This window comes from Podarcis filfolensis (assembly GCF_964270895.1).
Source record: "Podarcis filfolensis genome assembly, chromosome: 7".
NCBI classification, from domain to species: Eukaryota; Metazoa; Chordata; class Lepidosauria; order Squamata; family Lacertidae; genus Podarcis; species Podarcis filfolensis.
Window position 1 is genome coordinate 46,269,105 of NC_139603.1, and position 15,924 is coordinate 46,285,028.

The 15,924-nt window shown below is 43.0% G+C and overlaps 1 protein-coding gene across 20 annotated transcripts in view; it reads left to right on the top strand.

The window, feature by feature from the left end:
• GREB1L (GREB1 like retinoic acid receptor coactivator) overlaps positions 1–15,924 on the top strand; it is a 158,040-nt gene that overhangs the window by 137,990 nt on the left and 4,126 nt on the right. For all 20 annotated transcript variants that reach the window (XM_083622412.1, XM_083622414.1, XM_083622402.1 and 17 more), the window contains 12 exons: positions 565–809; positions 2,501–3,054; positions 3,877–3,979; positions 4,483–4,638; positions 4,780–4,919; positions 6,556–6,717; positions 8,322–8,526; positions 9,558–9,723; positions 10,194–10,421; positions 11,820–11,961; positions 14,341–14,541; positions 14,979–15,117. In XM_083622412.1, the coding sequence (XP_083478538.1) occupies positions 565–809; positions 2,501–3,054; positions 3,877–3,979; positions 4,483–4,638; positions 4,780–4,919; positions 6,556–6,717; positions 8,322–8,526; positions 9,558–9,723; positions 10,194–10,421; positions 11,820–11,961; positions 14,341–14,541; positions 14,979–15,117 (2,441 nt within the window). The remainder of the gene's footprint in view (positions 1–564; positions 810–2,500; positions 3,055–3,876; positions 3,980–4,482; positions 4,639–4,779; positions 4,920–6,555; positions 6,718–8,321; positions 8,527–9,557; positions 9,724–10,193; positions 10,422–11,819; positions 11,962–14,340; positions 14,542–14,978; positions 15,118–15,924) is intronic.

Consider the following 15,924-nt stretch of genomic DNA (forward strand, 5'->3'; position numbering starts at 1 on the left):
AAGCGGTTAATATTCTCCTTTCCCTTCCTCCCCCACAACAAACACTCTGTGAGGTGAGTGAGGCTGAGAGACTTCAGAGAAGTGTGACTGGCCCAAGGTCACCCAGCAGCTGCATGTGGAGGAGTCGAGACGCGAACCCGGTTCACCAGATTACAAGTCTACTGCTCTTAACCACTACACCACACTGGCTCTCTTGAGGCCAGGGGGGTTGGTACCAAGAAAGGGGGAAACATTTTGCTGTGTCAAATCAGAAAGTAAAAGACTGAAACAGCAGCTTTTTCCAAAAATAAAAGATCAAATGAAGGCTCTATCCCATAGTTCTATGGATTCCCTCGTTCCCGCATTCCAGTCATCTGCTTTCTAGTGTAACTTGAGAAAGCAGTATGTTTCTTGTGAACTAAAAACTGCATCTCCTTTTTTCCAGTACAGGTTATTGATGCGCTTCAGAGTGCATGCGTATTGCTTAAACCGCAGCCCAAAATGTTTTATTGAAATAATAATAATGATGATGATGATGATGCAATAATGCACCCCTTGTTAAATCCTTATATATTGATTTTCCAGATCCCTGAAATATTGTGATCTTCGGCTGATTGACTCAAGCTATTTAACTCGCACTGCCTTAGAACAAGAAGTGGGCCTGGCATGCTGCTATGTTTCAAAGGAAGCAATCCGAGGACCCATTGTAGCTCTAGACCTTAGTGAAAAGGAGCAGGAGAAGGCCAGTGTCAGTGAGAATGATACGGATGAGCTGCTGATTGACTTGGAGAGACCTCAGAGTAACAGCAGTGCTGTGACTGGAACTTCAGGTTGGCTGTGTATTTACCATTCCATACGGTCCTTGCTTGGGAATGAGTGTCCTTTTTCTTAGACATTGGACTTTGTGGAGGTGCTGAATAGTCAGCAGTTAAGCAAGCAGGAATGTAAGAAGCAATTTCAGTTTTTATAAGAGAAAATAGAAGAATGGGAATGAGGCATAGATCTCAGAGTGGGAAGGAGGACAAGGGGAAGATGGTATAGAGGGGAAGTGGAAAGGAAGTGATGTAAAATCAGACTTTTATTTATTGATTGATTTGATTTGTATACCACCATTCATCTGTAGAGCTCAGGGGGGTTCACAACATTAAAAATACAAGCTAAAAACACAAACTACATAATAAAAACAAGAAGAAACAAAACAACACAAAATAATAACCCCCTTCTCCCCAACCCCTTCTGCAAACATATTTAAAAGGGCATAGGATGTTAATTAGCCCAAGGCCTGGTTGAAGAGGAACATGTGTGCTTGCTTCTGAAAGGTATTTAATGAAGGCACCAGCCAAACCATCCTGGAGAGAGTATTCCACAGGCGGGGAGCCACTGCAGAAAAGGCCCATTCTCATGTCATGGACCTCTGGTGGAGGAGGCACACAAAGAAGGGCCTCAGATGATGATCGCAGAGTCTGGTTAGGTTCATATGGAGAGAGGTGGTCCTTGAGGCATTGTGTTCCTGAACCGCTTAAGGCTTTATAGGTCAAAACCAGTTTGGACTTGAAACAAATTGGCAGTCAGTGCAGTTGTACCAGGATTGATGTAATGGCTTTTCCCATCATAGTGCTATATAAAAACAGGAGAAGCTGTGCGTGGTAGGATGCTCCTTCCTGTCATGGAGACATTTGAACCCTTTAACTATGATCAGTTAATGACAAATGTGGGCTATCCCTTTAATCATAATCAGGAGCAGATTAAAGATACTTCGGACATATCGCCAAACCATGGTTTAGCACAGGGGTAGGGAGCTACAGCCAGCCAGCATGCTTGGATTCTAATCTCCATGAGTTTGAGGGATGAGTTTGATAGGTGGATGGGGCATAGTAACGCCAGGTGGCCCATTTTTACCTGTGTGGTTTTAAATCAGACAACATGGGCAAAAAAAGTGTATGTTGCCTCAAGGCTTCCCAAGTGCCATCAGTCAGTCCTGCTCATCTGTCAGAGTTGGCCCGTCTTAGACCCTGTAGGTTGTTGCCTGTGTCAAGACAGTCAGGAATACAGTGACAGGGCCAGCCACACCTGTTAACACTTCAGCCAGTCATCAGACTTTTAAATGAGAATTCTCAGATTTGTAGCAGAAGAAGATCTGGCTGGTTAGATCTAATTCACTAACTCACCAACCATTTCATCTCCTGCCTTTTTGTGGTGTCCATAAACAGAATGAAGTCATTTACAGTACAGTGGACGCTCGGGTTGCGAACGTGATCCGTGGGGGATGCACGTTCGCCATCCGCAGCGGTGCGTCTGTGCACGCGCGGGTTGCGATTCGGCGCTTCTGCGCATGCACGACCCCCGAAACCTGGAAGTAACCCGTTCTGGTACTTCCGGGTTTTGGCTGGTCCATAACCTGAAAAAACGCAACCTGAAGCATCTGTAAACAGAGGTGTGACTGTATAAATCTTGTAAGCAGAAAACGTGTGTGACATACTTTAGCTTACTGAGTGTTTTTCAGTTTCTTTCTTTCTTTCAGGTTCTATAGCAGAAAATGGTGTGAGCTCCTCCAGTGCTACGGACAAGTCTCAGAAGCTGCCGCCACCCCTGAACTTCCAGAATGTGGCCCAGAGTTCAGTTGATGAAGGATTTGCTGCCGGGGAGACCTTGAAACAAGAATGTGACTCTCTTGGCAACCAGGTAGCAAGCAGCACCACTTCTAAACTGTCAGCAGCAACCTCCTCCGTCAGCCAGTCATTCCGGTGGCCAGGCCAGTCTGTGAAAGAAGGCAAGGCTTTGCGGGTGTCCTTGCCCCGGACTGTGATCTTATCCAAAGCCGCCTACTGCCTTCTTGGTGCCCAGAAGAGTGGGCAGCATCCCTTCTCCTCTTCTCTCTTGCCTCATGCCGATGTGTCTTGGGTGAGCTCTCTGAGGCCTTTGATACACAAGGATATGGCCAGTGAAGAGCAGTCTTTGTACTACAGACAGTGGACTGCAGCTCGACAGCACCATGTGGACTACAATAATCACGGGGATACCACCGGCGGCAGGAACTTTCACCCACGGCGGCTGCTTCTAACGGGACCTCCGCAGGTAATGTCCTCTTTGGGACTGTTGTGGCAGCTCTCAAATTTCAGGGTCATTAGGGGTGGGTCAAAATGTTTTAGCAGCTCAGAAGGGCTGGGCTTTAGGGTATAGAAAGGCATGTTAGGATACACACAAGCGTGCCAGTGAGAGAAGTCAACTGTTTTTCTTCCATGCTTCCTTATTCCTGTGTTTGCATAATCCTGCAAACCACTGCATAGAACACTTTGGAAAGTGAGAGCAAATCTGTGGGTTGACTTAATATCAGTAGCACATGACCTTACTTTGCTACTGAGCAAAGTAACTACTAGTGTGATCATTGTAGCAAAGGTTTGCTCTAGATTTACTTACAGTGGTTTGTTGGAGTGAAACAAACTATGATTCCTGGTTCAAATGTAATGCTAAGCCTCAAGCATCATGGCTTGTTTCCTCCTCAAGCAGGTGATAGCGAGACGAAAAAGCCCAGTAAGCTTCCTTTATGGTAAGCCACCAACTGGTTTACTGTGAACTGGGCCAATATTGTATCACAGTATTGCTGTATCAGCGTTGCTGCAGAAGGGCAGCCTTCTTGAATTAGATATCTATCTAATTCTAATTCTTTTCCCTTTGATCACAATAAGATGATGTTGCATTATGTGACATAGGATCACATAATGCTCTCTCTGCAAAAGGACAAATACAAAAACGGGGACTTAAACTGCATAGTGACTGGTGATGGTTGTTGGGCCATGCTGGGCCACTTTAGCAGATCTTCAAATGAAAGTTCATAGCAGACAAAAATACTTCTCCGATTATACATTTTTCTGAGAGTTCCCTCCCCTCTTTGTTTAGGTTGGGAAAACTGGTTCTTACTTGCAGTTCCTACGAATTCTCTTTCGCATGCTGATCAGGTTGTTGGAAGTGGATGTGTATGATGAGGAAGATATTAATACTAGTAAGTACTAAGGTCCAATTATAATTTCTTATGTAAGGGGTGAGTTTGTTAGACTTGCATTCTTGTCCAACATTCTCCTTGATCATCATAAATAATGTACATAATGTAACTATAAAGAATATTTTCGACACAATTGCCTAGCTTTCAAAGTTGCTAAATTGAACTGCCCAAGCTCTGGGGGTTTTAAACTATTCTAACATCTTGGCCTTGTTTAATTCCTAGGAAGCTACTATCTAGTTTGTTTAGGGTGCTGGGGATTATAACTCTGTGAGGGAAAGAATGTGCTTTGAATGTGCTTTAAAGATGGAATGTGCATGCAACCTCTCAGCACCAGACCTTCATCTGTAAAAATGGGAGCGAGTTGTGAGTTGTTGTCAGAGCAGTTGTGACAGCAGCATACTGAAATGTATGTTGATGTGCCTGGAGAACTTAGGTAGTGGGAAAGTACTGTATAAATAATAATATTTTGTTTGGTATCAGTATTCATAAGATTCCTTTTTCAGGTCATACAGAGGACAAAGAAATTGTCCAGCCTAGCAATGATCAGTGGCCTGATGTTGAAATAATCAGCAAAATGCCTTTTGACCTCAGTGTGCATGATCCTAAATATTTCCTCATGAGTCTGGTATATACAAACCAGCTACAAAGAATAAAACAAGGCAAGTGAAAACTGATTTTGCTGCTTTCTTCTTCCTAGCCATTTGAAACATTTTAGAAAGCAATTGATCTTTCAGTTCTGTTGTGAACATTTAAATAACTAGCAGGAATTGCCTTTGTTCCTTCACTGTCTCCGTCCACAGAACCAAGCAAAGAAACCAAAGCTGAGGAACACAGAAAGCGGGCTACTGTGTCTATGATGTTGACAAAGTATGCAGCTTACAATACTTTCCATCACTGTGAACAGTGCCATCAATATATGGACATAAACCCTTCAGCTCCGGTACGCAGGGCTTCCATTTAGACCTGGGCTTCAAGTCACACAACCACATTAACAATCGCTCATTTTATCTTGGGAACAAGTTAGAAACCTCTACAGATCTGCTGAAAAGCACCCAGAGATCTGCTGGTGGACCTTCTGATCTACCTTCTGCCAATCCTTGCTCCAGATCACTCTTTCAGAGTAGAAGACAAGAATGCTTCTAGTACAAGGGGTGGGGAACCTTTTTGCAGCCTGAGGTCCACACCCTATTCTAAGGCAGCCTCCCAAGGGCCACATGCTCCAGGGGTGGGCAGAACCATAGGCAAATGTAGGCAGCACAATAAATGTGGATTTTTCCTTCTTCTGGTAGGCTAGTTCTGTGTCAGGGACTGGCAGAACGCGGACGAGTGTGCACCAGGGCTGAAGGAGGGCTGGAGTATGACTCGGAAGAGGGAGTCAGTGATTTGTGGGGAACTGTTCCAGCCACAAGGCAAGGGTCAGAGGTAGGGGAAGCTCCAGAGCTGGAAGGTGGAGCACAGGTTGGGTTGGAAGAAGAGGAGAAAGAGGCAGGTCAGGCAAGTGAAGGGCCAGGTGCTTCCCCACCCTTTTCTGCACCACTGTCTCCCAGAAACAGGAAGGGATTGAAAAGGGATGAGCAGAGGACATTGCCATGCAGGCAATGTTTCAGCCTGCATGCACGCAGCCCATCAGGGGGAGGGACATAAACTGGTCGAGGGGGAGTGGTCCCCTGTTGCTGCAACTGCTCCATAGAGCACAGACCTGGGAATTGCTGCCCAGATGCTACATTGGGGGGGGGGGTCTAGAACTTTAGGAGCGACTATATGTGTTATCTTGGACACTAAAGAGTTAACTATCTGCCATGTACATTCCTCTGGCTGGGAAGCACCCTTGACATTCCATCACACTCAACCTTCTGCCTCTGTCCTCCATCCAGGTAAGCAAGAAGCATTATCAGGCACATTCCAGCAAGACTAAAGAGGGGTGTGACTCAGGAGGGTAGCTTTGGGAGAGTTCAGAGGGCAAGATAAAGAGATCTGATCTAGCAGAAATGCCTTAATGCTTTACCAAATCCCAAATTGTGGAATTTTTTATGAGAAGCTATGATGCATAATGGTTTAAAATCAACATAACATTGTAGATCTTTAAAGGGCATGCAGGTTTGCTGAATTGTGTTCTGGGACCCGATCCATCTGTTCAGCTGTAAGATGTATTATTCTGCCATCGCACACATAACCACACACATGCAGTGCAAGAGGTGTAAGGTGTACCTTGTCCATTGGCTTTCTTGCCCATCTGCTCTGCAACGTTCGCACAAAAAACCTTCTTCAGTTCAGAAAATGTGGTGGTGCTTCTCTTTTTCCATTACTATGCAACAATGTGTAGAGTAACCAACTTGTACTAAACAACAGGAGTTTTAAAGCAGCCTGATGTAAGAAGTGAGAATGACAAATGCCCTATACTGTAACCTTGCAAATAATAAAACTGTAGAAGACTGAGCCACTGTAGCTGTGTTCCTAGACTTAGTAGATTATTTTCTGTGCAAGATTTATCCAACTGTGTTGCCCACACTTGTTGAAATGCATTGGCATGTGGCCTCTCTAGTAGGTTACAATTTCTTTCTCTTCCTTGCATGCAGATGTCTGACTCCACCCTACATGCATTTACATTCTCATCCTCAATGTTAGGAGAAGAGATCCAGCTTCATTTTATCATTCCCAAATCCAAAGAGAGCTATTTTGTCTTCAGCAAGCAGGGCAAGCATTTGGAAAGCATGCGGCTTCCTCTTGTATCTGATAAGGTGGGTGAAATCTGTCTTAGCTATGTAAAACACACCCTGTTGTAGCATAATATTTCAGTATAGCTCAGCTCTGAGAAACTGATCTAGAGTCTGAAGTTAGTTCCCCTCTACATTGCTCCTCCCCCTCAGGAATTAACCATCACAAGCATCTCTGGCCATAAAGTAAGCCTTGAGTTACTATGGGCCATGGATGACTAGGTCTTCACATCAGTAGAGTTACCACAACCCAAGGAAGCTACAAGAGGTGCTCAAGTGAATCCACACCCCTCACTCTTGCTGCATATTGTTAGAAGCTTGCTGATCTTCTGCTTGTTGTTATGTCATGAATTTTATATTATATATATATATATATATATATATATATATATATATATATATATATATATATATATATTAACAATCTTTGGCTTCATGGATGAATTCATATGCCACATTCCCAATGCCCCAAACTGCGCTTTGGAAGATTAGGAATATGCTCTTAGCTCATGAACATTCTCTTACAATCTCTCATGCATGGATTCCATTTCATTTCCTAGTTTGCATGACCATAGTTTGTTGTGACATCCAAATTAGGAAAATTCTGGTTAATAGTAAACAAAATTGACCCCAAAGCCGCTTTAAACTATACATTTCATCATCAAGGTATGGACGTAATTCCAGTTAGCTCTAAGCATAGCTTGTCTAATCTGGATCTCATTGTGAGAAACTAGAGGATGCAAACCAGGAAAGGGATGAGGAGGCCCATGTCTAGAAGGGATAAAGAGGACAGATAAGGGAGCTTGCAAGCCCAGCACATGTTTCTAAGCTTCCAAACTGTGGTTTGGAGCACTGAGAACCTTACCTAGTCCAGCATGTGTTTCCCACAGTGCCCAACTAGATGCCTGTGGGAAACCCATAAGCAGGATATGAGGGCAATAGCTCTCTCCTGCTGTTATTCCCCAGTGACTAGCAGTCAGAGGCATGCTGCCCCTGACTGGTGGTAGAACATGCTCATCATAACTAGTAGTCATTGACAGCCTTAATCTCCATCAATTTGTCTAATCCCCTTTTAAAGCCACCATTACATCTTCCATAGTTCAACACTGGGCTTTGTAAAGAAGCACTTCTTTTTGACGTAATATGTCAGCTGCAAGTCAAAACAATGATTAATGTTAGCAAAGGCCTATCAGTATGACAGACTATTTTAACACACACACACATGCCCCAAATGTTATTGATTGCCATTCCTTTACAGAATGCTGTGGTTCTCTTTAGTTGTCATTGAAGCAAGCTACTTTGTTTTAACTGAAAGCACGAAGTGAGAGCAAAACAACTTTCTCTCTGTTATGTTGTGGCCTGCAGAGTTTAGGGAACGGGCTAATTTTTTTTACCCAGCCTTAGCAGACCCATCAATGTTTCCTATAGAAGTCAGTTGGAGTAATTAATTTCTGTAGGAAAAGGATGAGTCAAGTGAGAAATATGAAGAACCCTATGATTGACAAAGTTTGGTCTACCAGTGTGCATGTTCTCCCTACAAGAAAGTTGGGTATATCACCTCAGAAACAAAGAGAGATGTGTTGTGCCCAACATATATGAACTCTTCTTTTCTCTTGTGCTGCTAACAGAACCTGAATGCAGTAAAGAGTCCTATTTTCACTCCTTCAAGTGGACGCCATGAGCATGGTCTCTTGAATCTATATCATGCTATGGAAGGTATCAGCCACCTCCATCTGCTTGTGGTGAAGGAATATGAAATGCCACTTTACCGCAAATATTGGCCCAACCACATCATGCTGGTTTTGCCAGGAATGTTCAACAATGCTGGAGTTGGTAAGCATTTATATAGTCCTAACTTTTTGATTCGAAACATACCAGTTAATGACATGGAAACATAATTATAGGGAGCAGTATCCAGTTAGCATTAAATGTGTAAGTAGTGAAGAGATTTCTTTGTTGTTTATAATTCTTCTCTTATCTATGCACATGCAGGCACTTTCTCTCCCTCCCTCCCTTTATTCTCTTTGATTTCCACTACAATTTCACTTACATGTACTGTTTTGTATGGTATGTTAATGGACACATCTAAGATGGTCTTGCTCACATTGGGTGTTTGGTGTTGGCAGTTAGCAAAATGTGGGGGGAATTTTGGAACTTAGGAAGTTTTGGTAATATTTTTGTTTGTTGGTTACATTTCCTGCATTTCCTCCAGACAGATAATGGTAGCATACATACAGTACTTCTCCTCCCCCCGCCCCCGAGCTTCTCCATTTTATCCCCACAACAATTCTGTGAGGTAGTTTAGGCTGAGAGATAGTGACTGACTAAAGCTCAGCTTGTGAGCTTCATTAGGAGAACTGAAATTGTGCAGAATGCTTATTCCAGAAATCTGGAAGTAAAATCCGGCCACTCTTCTAGGTTCATCTTGGGGCCTCCCAGTTTCATTCATGACTGCATAAAGAATAAGATCCCATAATTCAGCTTCACTGAATATTTTCAGAGATTTGAATACTGTTTAAATATATTAGCATAGCTAAAGCTTTGGCAGTGCTTTAGAATTCAGTGGACCTAGCATGGTGACTTCCTCTTCAATGCCATGCCATATGGTGGTTCTTTGACCTTAGAAGACATGATTGACTGCAGCCAACACTCATTGGACAGTCGGCCAGTTTCCAATTAGTCCTAGCTTCAAAGTCTGTCTTTGGACCATTTCATACAACATAATTCCACTTGATTCCTACCCCTTAGCGTTCATAAAAGCCATTCTCCATCCTGTCTATTTTCACAAACTTCCAACTGTTATGTGGAATTTAGAGGTCTCTGTTTCCCCCAAAATGGTAAAGTTCTATGCTACATGTTTTCAGGTGCTGCCAGATTCCTTATTAAAGAGCTTTCTTACCATAACTTGGAGCTGGAGAGAAATCGCTTAGAGGAACTAGGAGTCAAGCGTCAGTGTGTCTGGCCATTCATTGTGGTTATGGATGACTCTTGTGTCTTATGGAACAGCCATGTCATCCAGGAACAGTTCAGGTAAGTCAGTGTCTCAAAATTAGAGACTAGGAACTATAGCAGAATCTTGGATCACTACACTATTAGCCCCTTCACACATTATCCATGCTTTGACGGGGCAGCAGTGTTGGGTGATGTTGAGATAAGACCAGCAGCAGCATGGCTAAGCTGCCCCTTCTCACATGTGTAACTGGGTAGAATGTGTGTTTCTTGCTGATTTGATTTGGAACACTGCTTTGTACTTCTAATATATCTAGTATTTCTACGTTCTAGACATAGTTTTTTGAAAGATGAGCAACATGAAAAAGAGACAAAGAGTATGATAAGACTGATCACTCCATGCAGCCTAGTATCTCTTAAAGCAAGCACAATAATTTCCAAACAACCCTGTGAGGTACAAAGCTGCAGTAGAGTCAGATTGCTTGGTCATAACTTGTTCCTCTGAGTGGAGTTGTGATGCAGTACAATAAAAAATATTTTGCGTTTCATAGTCAGCCCATGGATCAAGGATCAACGAGTAAAAATGTGTCTCTGAAGAGCGTTCTACAGCACATTGAAGCCACACCAAAAATTGTCCATTATGCAATACTGGGCATTCAGAAATGGAACAGCAAACTGAATTTCAGAGCTCCCAAAGCTCCTTTCTCCAGGCGCCACATACATGACTTTATACTACTCAACGTAGACCTAACCCAAAATGTGCAATATGATCTAAACAGGTAGGAAAATGCAACCCTTTTGCTGTCAGATGCGATACTAGTTTTGAATGTACAGGTGTCAGTGAGGCTTAAAGGAAGCCAACCCAGTAAAGAAAATAAGCTGAGTTATTTCTGAGATTGTAGCTCTGCCATATACAAGTTGGTGGCTTGAACAATATATTGAAAATAATACAGGCGTTGACCATTTTAGGTGTGTCCAATTGACATGAGATCTGCAGTGTGTGGTTCCTTTTGGACCTGGAAGAAGGCAAAATGAGGTTAAAGCAAAGGCGGAACGGGGATGGGAAGGGGAGAATGGGTTGGGTTGGCAGGAGGCAGGAACGGAAATGGCCACCACTTGTATATGAAACCAACAAGAAATGGAGGTGGCTGTGTGTGTGTGTGTGTGTGTGTGTGTGTGTGTTGTTGTTGTTTTTTTCCCATTTAGGGCATTTTAGTGGGACTCCAGTTGGACCAGAGTGTACAGTCTTTGAGACCTTTCCCAGCACAATCCCCATTGAAATAGGAGTTTTCTAAGAGGACAGATAATGACATTTTAAAATACCATATCAAGGACAGTTTGCACATGTGCCTTAGGCTGATTCACCAAGTGTTTGTTTGACCTATTTGGAACCTGAAGGGACAGAACAACTGGTGATTGAAAGAGCAGCCTCTGACCGCTGTGAATATGATTTTTTATTGATTTGGCCCTATACAGACACATTTAGAATTCAGAAATATGGTTACTGTAAAGCCTTGACTGAAGCTATTCCCCTGTAAAGGGCAGGCTCACAGCATGGTCTGTGGGGAGCCTTGGGGAGGCCCAGTTTCAAATCCCCACTCAGCCATATAGCTTGTACCAGTCACTGTCTCTTGGCCTGAAGATAAAAGGGAAGGATAAAGAACTATGTATGTTGACTTGAGTTGATTGGAGGAAAATTGGGCTTTAGATGTAATACATTAAATATAAATATATTAGTGCAGAAATGCCATTTTTTCAAGAAAAGAGTGAATTTAACCCCTACAGACATGCTGTCCCTTTCTCCATTCTTCCCACTTTCCATATTGGGCAGCTTCCAGGTGGTAACCTGAGACAAAAGCGTGTTATTCCTTCCTCCTATAAAAATCCTCTCTTGTCTTAGGCTACCACCTGGTAGGGGAGGGGAAATCCGTATAGTCTGTGCTGTGGCCTTTAAGAAATTCCAAGTCACTAGTCAGGTGAACCATCTTTATGTGTGACTGCAAAGGCCATTCATGAGGAACAACAATTACAGAGAAGTGTTTTTGTTGCAATCTAGGATTACAGGAGAGTTGGTCTCAATATAATTTATGGTAATCAGAAGGTGCGTACCATGAACTAGAAATCAGTGACTTCAACAAATACATGACCGGTTAAGTAAATCTGTATCCATTTTTTAGGTATTTCTGTGAAGATGTAGATTTTAATCTGAGAACAAACAGTAGCGGCCTGCTTATCTGTTGCTTTAACAACTTCAGTCTCATGAAGAAACACATCCAGGTTGGAGGTCAAAAGGACTTTGCCATTAAGCCTAAAATCGTGGTGAGTACCATCGTTGAACAACAAGAAAACAAAACAGTGCCTTTGCTTTCTTCAGTGACAACAGTTTCATTTTACCTCATAAGAAGAAAAGAAGAACTCTGATGGATCAGGCACAGGATCCATCTTGGTCAGTATCCTGTTTTCACAGTAGCCAACCAGATGCCTATGGGAAGCCCGCAAGCAGGAAGACCCAAGAGCAACATGGATCTCTCTCCACTTGTGATTCCTAACAACTGGCCTTCAGAGGCATACTACCTGCTTGTGGTGAAATCTCTGGTGAAGGGGGAAGATTTTTAATAGCTGAGTGATTAGCTATCTCAAGGGGAAGCTATTTTGGCTATTGGAGCCTCCTAATAATGTACTCTGAGGGGTTTGCAGGGGAGCAAATATAACTTGCAAGAATTAAAATGCATTATTTGACTCCTATGTATACTAATCTATTTGATACTTGAAACTGTAATCCAGGTCTGCATACAAATCCTGGCTTCCAGTCATAACCTTTTTTATCAGTTTTAGGTGAATGATAAAGGCAGGCACACACCTGTTTGGGGGAAACTTGATGATTCAATGTGTTTCCTTTCATGTTGGCATATTGTTTTAAGAGCATGTTTCTGTCCTCCCAAACACTGACTCCTGACTGCTTGTGCTCTGTCTGTGAGCTCATTGGTGGTGCTAGAAGCTAATTGGAAGGTCCTTTGTAGGGCGGTGGGGGGGAGGTGTCTTTATAGCATGTCATAAGCCCATATAACCCTAAATCGGGGTGGCAAACAATATCTGGAGACCCTAGGTTCTTCACTCCTTTCCTACATATTAGGGGCATGGGTGGTGCTGTGGTCTAAACCAGTGTTCCCCAACCTTGGGCCTCCAGCTGTTTTTGGACTATAATTCCCATCATCCTTGACCACTGGTCTTGCTAGCAAGGGATGATGGGAGTTGTAGTCCAAAAACAGCTGGAGGCCCAAGGTTGGGGAACACTGGTCTAAACCACTGAGCCTCTTGGGCTTGCTGATCGGAAGGTACAGATCCCCGCGACGGGGTGAGCCCCCATTGCTCTGTTTCAGCTCCTGCCAACCTAGCAGTTTGAAAGCATGCCAGTGCAAGTAGATAAGTAGGTATTGCTGCAGCGGGAAGGTAAATGGTGTTTCCATGCACTCTGGTTTCCGTCACGGTGTTTTGTTGCGCCAGATGCGGTTTAGTCATGCTGGCCACATAACCTGGAAAGCTGCCTGTGGACAAACGCCAGCTCCCTTGGCCTGAAAGCAAAATGAGCGCCCCAACCCCATAGTCACCTTTGACTGGACTTAACCATCCAGGGGTCCTTTACCTTTACATATTTCCATTGGCCTTAGTTTGTGACGTTTCATTCTGAAACTAAATTTGTTCATTTTTTTATTTTCTCTCTTTTTAATTAATAGTGGCATTCCCAGTGGGACTCTGGGAATAATTTAACAGTGAGGCATCTCTTCTTATGTTGTAGTCTGTTAATTTAAAAAATGCTAAGCAAATGGCTTAAAAGACAACAAAGGCCCTGTCAACAGGGTTAAGCTACTAAAGATGGGATACATCAAGGGGGTATGAGCCTTTGAGGACCTTTATGTGTGCATACTAGACCTCTGTTCCCCATACATCCTAAACCAGGCATGGCCAAGCTTGGCTCTCCAGATGTGTTGGGACTACAACTCCCATCATCCCTAGCTAGCAGGACCAGTGGTCAGGGATGATTAAAATTGTGGTCCCCAAACATCTGGAAGGCCAAGTCTGGCCATGCCTTTTAAACCATTGCTTCTTGGGCCTCCTTTTTGCTCTCCAAGGCTGTCCTTACTCACTTCCTGATTCCCCAACAGCACACAGCTTACTGCAGTCTTCCCATCTGTGTAGTCGTCATATGTAGCAGAACATCCATTGCATAGCAGGGCAACAAGAGAAGTTAAGAAATCTCTTCAGAATTGACTCTGGCCTTTTCTACCTTGCCTGGTCTCAAATGACATGGCCACAGTCTTCCCACCCTTGCACCCAAGTACTATCTTAACCATTGCTCTGCTGCCAGTCGTTGGGCACATAACCAAAATGCAAAAATATCCAACTCGTTATATTTAGTGTATACTGTAGCTGTGTATATTTTGTGTGCTGCCTTCGCACCTGTTCATAGCAGTCAGTACATGCTTCTGAGGAGCATAATATAGCTGCATGGAGGCCTCTAGTATTAGCTGGTATTTTCTTGAAGTAATGAAAACCTTGTTAAAACTCCAGAGAGTAAGTGTTCTTCAAGTCTTATGATTCTTCTCAAGTTTGGAATTGGCACACGTTATCCTCAGGCAGCTGCCTGGTGATTGAGATGCTGCTCATTACATTTCACTTTTATGTATATTTCCTTCACAGGTATCTGAGAGCTTGACTCCCATAATGCCCCTTCAGTATGTCTGTGCTCCAGACAGTGAGCACACACTCTTGGCAGCTCCAGCTCAGTTTCTCCTGGAAAAGTTTCTTCAACATGCCACATACAAGCTTTTCCCAAAGGCTATCCACAACTTCAGAAACCCTGTATTAGCGATTGACTGCTATCTGAACATTGGGCCTGAAGTATGTATCTATGAATCTTACCAATACTCAACTTTGGAAAGGGGGATTCCAGTCCTTTAAAAAACGGAAGATTGCAAGGCAACTGTGCCGTGATTTTCTTAGGTCATTAGCTTCCGTTTATGTTGCTGATGTACTGATATTGTTGTATTCAGTTGCTACAACCGGGGACCCATGAAAACTGACATTAGTTGCTCATACATTTCTACTCCTGCCCTTTTGTAGGCAGGATGATGCTTTTACATTTTTTGTGGACTACTTCAATATTTTATTTTATTTTATGCAGTTACTCCTGAGTTGACTGTTTAGATGTTGGGGGTAGTAACTGCAATTTATTCACTGTTGTGGTGATGTTCCTGTTGGTAAGTTAGAGCATAAAACTTTAAAGAAAAAACAACAACTCAAACAAATATAACCATTTTTTCTCATTTCTGATTTAGGTAGCTCTTTGCTATGTCAGTTCACGGCCGCACTCTGTCAATGTCAACTGTGAAGGGGTATTTTTCAGTGGACTACTTCTATATCTTTGCGACTCCTTTGTAGGAGCAGATTTTCTTAAGAGGTTCAAGTTCCTGAAAGGTAATGTGATTTCTGTTCTGACCTTTTGTGTCTAGTGCTTGCTTAATGGTTTTCTAGCAGAGTAGATTGGGATGGCATTGTCCTTACATGCAGGAACTATAAAGCTCGTTGCAGGGTAATGGCAGGTGATATCACCATCCATGCCTGCTTCCTTTTTCTCTGGGGCCTTTTAGAACTGGGAACCATGGTAGTTGGCAGGAGCCTAAAAGACTGGTGGGAATATCGAGGCTCTGCAAGCCAAATCCATTGCAGACACATCTAGGGAAGCACAATCTCCTGGCAACTCAGGAAGTATCCCTTTTGTGAGTTAGTTAATTTGAGTTGCTTCGTTACTTGTAACTACTTTTTTGTACTTTTTTCTAAGGGTAGAAAAAACATTTGATTGTTCCACTTGCTTTTGACACCTGGTTAAAGGTGAAGTGGGAATTCTTCTTACAAATATGGTAAAATATTAGTAAAAATGCATGTTAGGCCTTTTAATGTTAGGTATAATATGGTTACTTAACTCCCATTTAAGACTTGGCATTACAGTTGCAACTGGAAAAGCAGTTCCACCTTGTTGGAGCTTGATCGTTTTACAGGTTACGATGACAGACCGTGTTTGAAGAAACATCACATTATCACTAGTGGCATATTATGGGCAATCTTATGATTAACGGTGTGGTGGCTTTGGCTTTCTTAGGAAGTAGAACCTGAAAGCTGTTTCCTGAAGAGGATAGTGGAAATCTGAAAAACGTGGGTTGAGGGAGTGCTGTGTACTGTATACAGTGAAATTAGGCTGGGAAAGGTGCATACCTTACTTTTGTA